The sequence below is a fragment of the Dasypus novemcinctus genome, chromosome 5 (genome assembly GCF_030445035.2).
Source record: "Dasypus novemcinctus isolate mDasNov1 chromosome 5, mDasNov1.1.hap2, whole genome shotgun sequence".
Classification (NCBI taxonomy): domain Eukaryota; kingdom Metazoa; phylum Chordata; class Mammalia; order Cingulata; family Dasypodidae; genus Dasypus; species Dasypus novemcinctus.
Window position 1 is genome coordinate 90,448,375 of NC_080677.1, and position 10,000 is coordinate 90,458,374.

At 31.4% G+C, this 10,000-nt stretch overlaps 1 protein-coding gene across 28 annotated transcripts in view; it reads left to right on the forward strand.

Moving 5' to 3' along the window:
• The window catches only part of FOXP2 (forkhead box P2), a 612,807-nt gene that overhangs the window by 334,863 nt on the left and 267,944 nt on the right, over positions 1–10,000 (forward strand). For all 28 annotated transcript variants that reach the window (XM_058297231.2, XM_071215243.1, XM_058297230.2 and 25 more), the window contains one exon: positions 6,704–6,881. In XM_058297231.2, the coding sequence (XP_058153214.1) occupies positions 6,714–6,881 (168 nt within the window). In that variant the 5' untranslated portion in view covers positions 6,704–6,713. The remainder of the gene's footprint in view (positions 1–6,703; positions 6,882–10,000) is intronic.

Consider the following 10,000-nt stretch of genomic DNA (forward strand, 5'->3'; position numbering starts at 1 on the left):
TTAGACAATCATACCAGAAAGGAGGATAAAAGCAGGTCTTGAAACTCCTTAGCTACTTTAAAATTTTGCCTTATCATTGCATCCCACCTGCTAGGCTCATGCTGGACTTTTACTCTAAGTTGGGGCCAGTGGAAAAATTTTCTGTAAGCATCCTGCCTATGCTGTAGGTCTTCCAATGGGAAGGCAAGAGATAGGTCTGGTGAGGAGCAGTATTAAAGGCACATTTTGGCACCCAAAAGATAGCCTGGAAGTAAAAAGTGCTGAAAGGGCAAGAGAATGAAGATCTGTAAGAGAGCAGTTTTATGCTCAGAAAAAAACAGCAAGGGATTCCAGGGAATTGCTGTGGGCGGGAGATTGAAGATTGAAATAAAGTAAGCTTGAGATTTAAGGGAAGATATGTAGCAGGAAGGGTGAAAATGCCACCACAAGAGAAGTGCATACTCAGAGCTCTCATTAGCCAGGGGATCAGTGAAGACTATTCCAGGTAGTCCAGCCTTTGGGAATTTGACTGTAAGTGGACCCACTGCATGGAAGCTTGCAAGCTTACACAACTCAATCACTAAGCTTTTTAAATAAAAAAAAAAAAAAGACGGAGGTTTTGCCTGCAAGGCAGGTCTTTCTATGTTCCGAGACCTAATTATTTCTTATTGCTTTCATACTTTTACTATTAAATTCTCTACTTCCTATACTAAGATATTCCTGGTCCCAAGAGTGTGAAGATATTTTTTCCTTCAGACAAGGATGAGAAAAAGAGTGACAGAATATACTTACTCACTTGGGTATCTTGTAAACTGTAGCCAGTATTTATTTTTGTATTTGCACCTAGGTAGCATTCTATAGTTTTTTAGCCTTTCTCTCACATATGTCAGACATATGGATAGGTAGTTCAACACATTGCCAAAATTATTACATTTTAGTGTTATAAATTAACGCCAACTCAGTTTATCAAAGGTTGCAGAGTAACAGGATGAATAAACTTTCTCTAAGCTTCTTTCTTTCCTTGTTAAAAAAATATATAAATATTAAATTTATAGTGGACTGATTTAAAACATTTGTAAAATTTTAATGAATTAAATTAACATTAAAATTTATAGATTTAAAAGGAAGACTCACCATGTAGCGTGCATTTTGAAAAGTAAAACTTGGTACAAATTTTCATGTGTTAGAGAAATAGATGTTATATTTCAAAATTTTATGACTAATATGATATGCTAGTATGATACTAAAACAAGACTTTTGATTACCAAGGTTAATGTACAAGTATAATTTTGAAATATGTGTATAAAAATTATTTCACTAGAAACAGCAGTATTATGGAATCCCTTCCAATTTTTACTTATGAACAGGGATAATTGAACTATAGATACAGAATCATAATGTTACAATAAAAAATACCTAAATAGCTACCATACTTTCAAATTCTTTATTGCACATCATTGAAATGAAATAGCTTAGATAGTAAACCCTTAATTTTAGCATTTACGCTATTTCCATAATGAAAATTTTATGTTTTGTTACTTGGGTTTTAAAAGTTTATTTTTGATCCTGGTGCAAAACATAACATACTATCTTGCTAAATTAATAGATGATTGAACTGGAAGGTAGAATTTTTGTTTTACTCTCATGTTTTCCAGATGTTTTCATTGGTCAATATTTAACAGTACTCTATTTTCTAAATGTAGTCATCATCATTATCTAAAAATATTGCCATGTTAAAATGTCCTACAACTCTGCATGAATGAAAATTTTAATTTTTTTCTAAAGTATTTTTAATCCCAAGATTACCTTATTTATGTATAGTATTTTAGGCATTTTGTGTAAACAGGTGAAAAGCAGTGGCAAATACATTAATTTCTTTTGAAATAACTTAATTTTCATTTACTTAAAATCATATCATTTGCTGTAACAAAAATCATATCACTTGGTATAATAACAAATACCCTTCCCCAAATTGTGTTCGAAAGGACATCATGCTTCAGTTAAAAATTAGAAATATTAATGTGCTTGTTCAATTTTTGCTCTTACATGTTCAGCTATGTCCTTCATATTTGGCATTTTGATTTATTAGGCAATCTTAGTATTAAAGACTTTTAGCAAAGCAGTGCTAGATTTCAAATGCATTGTGCATGGTGTCCATGATGAATTAATTCCACTAGAGCACAAAAGTTATCATTATTTAACTTCTAGTTGCTTTCAGAATTTTTTCATTACACTCAAGTTTCAAAATCAGAATTTGGTTGATATTTTAAGTAAACGTATAGGGTATCTTGTTGCATATGTAGCTTTTCCTACTACTTATCCCTTTCTTATGTCAATCTGCATAGAGATATTTAATATTATTTAATATTAATAATTTAAAATGACTAAATATTTAAGACTACATAATAACTTTTTAACATGTTGGTTTACTTTTCTTTAAATATCATAATCAAAATCCTTTGGATGTTAATGTATATATTTGGTTAAATAAAATAGATGTTAAAAGAATATGCTGGACACAAAACATTTTTTAATATCACTGAACATAATTTTGTTTAAGAAAAGTTCATAGAAATATTTAATATAAACTATTTATGTATTGTTATTTGTTCTTCTTTTCAGAATGTAATTTTTTTCACCCATTTGTTTTGATCAAATGGTAAAATGTCCAAAAAAATGAGATTAATTCTAAGGCATCAAGATTTTAAGATATGTGGATAGGGGACTGTGGTGGGATGTAGAGGTTATTTTTCCTTTCTTACCATTCTTGATATATACGTGTATACGTGGGAAAGGAAGAGGAGAAAGGAGGGACAGAGTTAGAGAAGATCAGAGAGAGAGAGAGAAGGGATGAAAAAAAGACCAGAGAGAAAAGTTGAATAAGCAATAAGGACCAATAGTGTCCCTGGTGGTGGTTGAGATAACACCTTACCTGTACTCATCAGGTCAAGTTTCAAACTTTTGAACATTGCAATGAATAAAGAATTAGATATATACAGGTTTCTGTTATTGCTCTGGAAATAAGTATCTTACATGGTACAGTTTTATATCAATGGAACCTATAACTCTAAGGGGAAAAAATAAAACCAACAAGTCTAGCATTCAGTACTACCCTATCATAAAGTAAGGAGGTCTAATTGAGCTATGTCTTTATATCCTGCTATTTGTACAAATAAAAGACCACATCTTGATGCAAAATAAACACAAAAGCACTGTTGTGACTATAACAGGGAGTCATATACTAATTTATATAATAAGTGGTTGTGCACGCTTTATTCAAGATTATGGCTGCAAGAAATGGCATGAATTGCTGGGTGTGTTTAATGCTGGATTATAGCAATTTGAAACATGTCAAACACATGGCTAATGCCTCATGCTTCACTCATTCTTGCGTAAACCTGCATAGCCACCATCCATTATACCCTTGGTAACAACACAATTCTGCAAGTAAATATTGTTACACTAAGTAACCTTTCAATTCAAGTTGTTTAGGAAGAGAAAATGCAATCTTGTGCAGTCAGTTCCAGTGTCAGTTTAATGTTTCAAAAGGGAAGTGGTGTAGAGAATAAGTATCTGTACAGTGACTTGCTTAAAAGATAAAGGAAGAAAAGAAAACTTAATGCAGGGGAGAAAAGTAGAACTACATCATTTGAGTACAAGATCTGAGAGTTATTTTCTGATGTGGCTGAGAAGTTGTGTATGATGAAAGATTTTAGGGCTTAATTTACTGCTCAGTCAAACACTAAAACAGAGATTCCCAAACTCACCATTTTTCCCCTTAATGATTTTAGAATTATTTTCCTTGATTTTTCAAAAATGTTTGTGGTAGGATTCAGAAGAATGAATAATGTAGGTTGACATGTTTGGGATCACAAGAACATCACTTTGAAAGAATATGCTGAATTTATAATTATTTTAAATCTACTTTAAAAGGTAAACAGCACCTCAGATTGTACTAGAAATATTTCCTCTAGTGGGAAACAGGTGTGGAAGAATCAGTCAGAAAAACTTAGCCAATGTTAGGAAACATCTATATTATCTCTGACAAAATGTCTCCTTTATAGTGGACACACTCCAAGCTTTCCCTTTTAAGTGAATTACACATTATAATCAACTAATTATACAATTGCCCTTCTTTTTGAATATTAATGCTGGTTCAGACACTCCTGTTTTGTAGCGCAAACTATCACTGTTGCTGTGTTTCTTAAGCGTGATTTACTAACTCTTAGATGAATGAACTTAAAACGCACAACACATTTTATATTCTAGGGCTTTATAAAGACAAAATTCCACAAGGGATAATAAGATCCTTTGGCTAATAGGAATTGGAAGTAGTATGGGTCTTTCTTCATAATTGTAATAAAGATTTAGACATATGACTCTCTGCTTGTTGATGATTCTTAATTATTTGATGACTTTGATTATAACATAATAATGCATACAGAATTCTTTAATCCATCCAATTGGTCTTGACATTAAATACAAAGAGGTTAGTATTAAATACTGTGCCTGTCTGCTGTGTTGGAAAATACATTTCTTTAATTTTTATTCTTTGTTAGAAAGTTCACCCAGAGATAATAAATATTTCAAATAAAATTGGGTGATGAAATAAAAACATATACATATGTACATATATGTTTGTACAGATAATGTTGTCAAAAGGAAAATTTAGATGCAATATATAGAAGTTTTGATTATCTGTTTCTACAGTTGGTAAGGACCCAAATTATAACTTCACGTAACTAGTAAAGGCAATCAGACCTTTTCTCTGAATATTTTAAACATTGTGCATGTAAAATTTATGTCTAATTTGAATACTTATTAGCTGCCTAATCTTAGAAAAGAGTATTAGCTTTGTTTTCTTCATATAAAATCCATCACTGTATATCAATTTTCATTTGTATGATTTTTCTTTGTTAATATGAAGTAAGATGTTTAACAAAAATTATTTGTTCCTAAACACATTTGGTCCAAAAGTTATTTGCTATAGTTTAGGCATCTGCTTCTTTTGTAATCATGTTTATGTTTTATTTTGCTGCATTTTTTATCAGAACAGCTTTAAGTTGTTTATGTAGCTTTTGTTATTCTAACTTGCTTTGCTAGCCCAGCTATTGATGGTTTTTATAAATCATTTTTTTAAATTGAGGTTTTAGAACCCTAGAAATAATCTAATAATATAAGCTTTGATGAAAACACCCCTTGAAACTATAAAGCTGTGGCTATTAATTTTCATAATTGTAATATTAGTATTCAAAAGATCTCTGTTGGATATATATCTGTGTATGTGTGTATATCTATGTGTGTATGTGTGTGCACGATCACCTTTTGCACGACATCTGGGGAAGATGATTTCTGTGACATGAAAAGAGATATTTGCTTCATGATAAGACATTTAAAAATCTTATATGGAAAATAGTCCTAACATATCACTGAGTTTAAAATAGGGCAATCACATAGTAAAAAAATTAGATTGAGTGATAAGTTTAATGTCCTCTTTTACTTTAGGCTAAGTACACTGTCTATCTAGCATTACCGTTAAAGTCACAGCTCAGCCAGGTTGTCTCTGAAATTCTGTCCGTAGAAGTAAAAGAGAGAAGTGCATCTATTAGTTTATGGCATAGAATTCAGATGTCTTTGAGAGCCAAAACTGATCTTTCTAAACCACAGAGTCAAGATGTACTGTGAAATTCTGGTTTGGAAGAGCACATTGGTCCTTTATTTACTGCACGGCTTTCCACTGATCTTGGCAGGACATCTCATTGCTATCCTGAAAGTACAGTATATTTATGCAGTGAAAATGATAAAACATTTATTACTGTAGAGAAGGTAATATGCATAATTTATGCTGTTTTTAGCACAATCATTAGTGATATTCTTGATAGATTTTATTTCCAGCTTTCATATCTAATACATGCCTGGAAAATTAATTTTATATCTTTCATTTATTTGCCTATGTTAAAATTGAGTTTTAAGTCATCTTCAAGTGAACAGTTTGATTGCTGCTCATGCATAAGCTTAATTACTTCCCAGGAAGGACAGTATTAAATGTTTTAAATGTCAGAAAAATAAATGAATATGAGCTGTTTGATTAAAAAAATAGGCAATATCTGATGTGTTTGCAGCAGGAGCTTTTTCTTAAAATGCCTCCAAGGCAAAATTTTATTTAGTCACAAAAAAGGGAAACCCATTATACTATTTATCATTGGTTGATACCATATGATTTGTAACACCCTTACAAATTTTTAATTTTGTATGATTAGCTGTGCATCATTAAACAACAGCCTTGCATAAGATGTGCTGTAAAATTCTGACAGAATCAAGATAGTGAATATTTAAAATAAGGCTGTATAGTCATCCATGGTTGTCAAAGGTAGATAATAGGAAACAGAACAGAGTGTGCAATCGTGTCTTCATTTAAACTGGTTTTATAGGTAGACTTTAAAAGGTGGTCGTTCATAAATGCTATTGACCATGCTATATGCGTGGTGTGTTACTTTGACTGTTAAATGTAATCACACAAAAATTGCTTATAGAAACCATAATTTCAATGATTAGTATCTGGATGAAAGCTGAATTTGTATTGCTTTTCTTGGTAAATGACTATTCAGGGCGTTTTTCCCCCCTTCTAAAGATGCTGTCTCTGTAATTGGCAGAGAGGGACATCTTGATAATGGAAGTGTGAAGGTGTAACGTGTGTTAATTGATACTTCTTAATCACTTTTAGGTATTAAGTCATGATGCAGGAATCTGCGACAGAGACAATAAGCAACAGTTCAATGAATCAAAATGGAATGAGCACTCTAAGCAGCCAATTAGATGCTGGCAGCAGAGATGGAAGATCAAGTGGTGACACCAGCTCTGAAGTAAGCACAGTAGAACTGCTGCATCTGCAACAACAGCAGGTAAGTTTTGTTTTCCTCAGTGCTTCCTTAAAACAAATAAGCCTGTTTTCTTGAATATGAAAAATGTATTATTAGCAAATTGAGCATGTTATATTAAGTTACAGGAGGCTGAGAATTTATTTATTATTATTTGGAACATGATCGAAGTATGGGTAAAGATAGGATTTTCTATGAGTTACGTCATACCAGCACCCGAGTGCCCTTCAAGTGTCAGGATATTAATTTAGTTCACAGCGTGATTTTTGGAAGATCTGTAAAGCTTTGTAACAAATATTTTATAGCTTCTAGTTTACTATCTAACATTGTGCTGCAGAACGTGATACTCAGTTTTCCACCAGAGGGCCACATTACTTGATACTTGCTCATACAGTGAATTTCTTCCAAGCCTGAGTTAAGGTGAACAGGATCACAGGGACTTTCACAACACAGATGCTTGCCTGTGGTAGTTGCAAATATTAGCCAGTAATTAGTAGCTGAGAGAGTATGAATCATGTAAACACTGTAAACATCTATGTTGCTTTTCTTGAAAACATTCTAAGATATTTTGAATTTAAATCTTCTGATTGCTTTCAACTGCATTTTTTTGTTTTCTCCTGGTATCTCATAAATTTAATATTTTTAAATCTGAGAAAGTAAACTGTCGCCCAGTATGGATATACTTTTAAGTGGTCCATTATTCTTTTTATTTGACAGATTCATTTATCCCAATTTTGTCTGTCCATAAGTTTTTCTTTTCCACCACAGAATAGCCACTCCAATCTCCAGTGATTCAAGTCAGTGGAAACAGTGACAAAGTACAGAAAGCTTTCAAAGCCTATACATTTATTAGACCAGAAGATTATACTTACTTTAAAATATAGACTATTTCTTTAAAACCCTGGATCACATTCAAACTAAATGCAAAAAAAAATAATTTAAATGAAAATATAATGGATTATTACTGGAAAACGTTTCAAATTGGATAATACATCATTCACATTTTTAAGGTTTTTTTTTTAAAGAATATATCTCAAAAGTTAAAGGAAATGCCCACAGTAGAGTAAAATTTAACAGAATTATTATTTTAGAAAATAGCAGCAGTTTAAAAGTTATTTCTTAGACTGTAGGGACTGAATAATGTCCTAACCTCCAGGCATTGTTTTCAAGAATAATCTTTTTAAAAAATTAGACAAAACACGTTGAAGAGGTTCCCAGGTATTTTGAAATTGTCACTTTTCAAAGACAGTAATTATTAGGAGGACAATTTTTATTTTTATTTGAAATATTTGGTTTATACCATCATTGGAATTAAATATCTAGCAAAGCCCTGGGATTAGCATATTTTACAGAGAACTTTAACTAAATGAAGTTTTCAGCAGCCCTTTTCTTTCTTTAAAACATTTGCAAGAAAGGACATACCAGTGAAGTGCTGTAATATTTCTACTAACTCCCCTAAAGAGTCCTAACCCCTTACAGTCAGAGTCTATTTTGTCTGAGAATTCAGTAGACTGCATTGGCAAGGGAAAATGAAAACAAAAATTTTAAATGAACATCTCAGTTGAGTAATAATAGACAACAAGTTCTGAACACAATGCTAAGAAGTAACTTTCTTTATCTTCAAAACACTTAGATCTTAAATAAATAGAAAAAAGAGTAAATTCATGGCTATAGCTTATAGTATCTGCAGGTATTTTATGATGAGGTCTTCAAGGTGTGTTTATAACCTGAATTTGAAGTTTACTTTGTCTTGTAGTTTGTTTACATAAACTTTAAACAATAGTAAATACAAAGTTAGGTCCTTTAGATGACTTAGTAAGTTTACTCATGTATTGAATGTTTGTGGTGTGCCTTCTAAAAGTGATACAACACAATGGGTAGAGTCGGGTCTCCATAAGACACTAGAATATAACTTGACTCCAGGAAGATGTGTATCCATTTAATACATAAACATGTAAAAAAGTTTGTAAATGTCACTTCCTTTGGTTATATCTAACTATTTTAATGCAACTAAATACTTAGAGTTACTGAATTTTTTTGTCCTTCTGCTATAGTACATTTCATAATAGGCCTTTAACATCATTGAGGATTAGTGTCCATTTTCTATAAAATTAATGAAGTTACTGCTTTTAATTCTAACAATATTCAATATATTTCAGAAAGACTAGAAACTGTGGAGAAATACTAAAGCACATTCCCAAGAAGTGAAAAGTTTAGATAATTTTACAAATATTTACATAGTGTTATTTAAAATAAAGTTTTTCATAAAGAATTGAATTATTTATAAGCATAGTGGGCCGGTTATTGTTAGTCAAAATGAGGAAACAGTGACTGGTGTAAACAAAGTAAAATTTCTGACAGAATATTGTCTGATTTGAGAACAGCACACTTATCTTAATTTTTAGGGTTTTTATGTTTTTAAAGATGTGAGCAGTTTGACTTAAATCAGGAGGAAGGATTGGTATTTTGGCATACATTGTAACAAACATTTTATGATAAATGGATTTGCAGAATAAAAAGAGGTTGACAAACTATAAATAGTATTCTTCCCTAGCATTTAATTAATTATATTTAAATATTTTTGAAAGTAGATTATCTTTACATTTTAGAACATGTAATATAATGGATATGTGCATGATAGCCATGCTTTTGTTAGTATGCTATGTTGTTTTATAGTCACTGAAAAATCAGTAACAAAAAGCCTTCTTATGAATCCCTCTCCTTTTTTCTAATCTTCTAAAATAAGTGTTAAATACTAGAATGTATAATATACAGAGGTAGCATATTTCAAATGTTGTTTTAGATTAACGACATTGAGAAGTTATTCTGCATTAGATGTAGAATTTTATTTTGATATTAGGTTTGCAGAATTAATTGTTTGTGTCACAAAGGTCAAAATAGTTGCTAAAAACTTGATTGCTTTACAGGGTAGATTTGAGCTTGCATTTTGAGCATTCATTAAGTCACATAATCTTTCTGAATGTTTTATGAGATTGTACAGCTTGGAAGGTGTTTCAGGTGATGGTTTTTTAAAGGCATCTGGTCAGTGCTTTCTTACTGTCAGTTTGTTTATCCCTATTCCTTCAAAACAGAGTCCTTAATATCCGTTTAAATGCTAGAATCCACATACTTTGATTATTTTC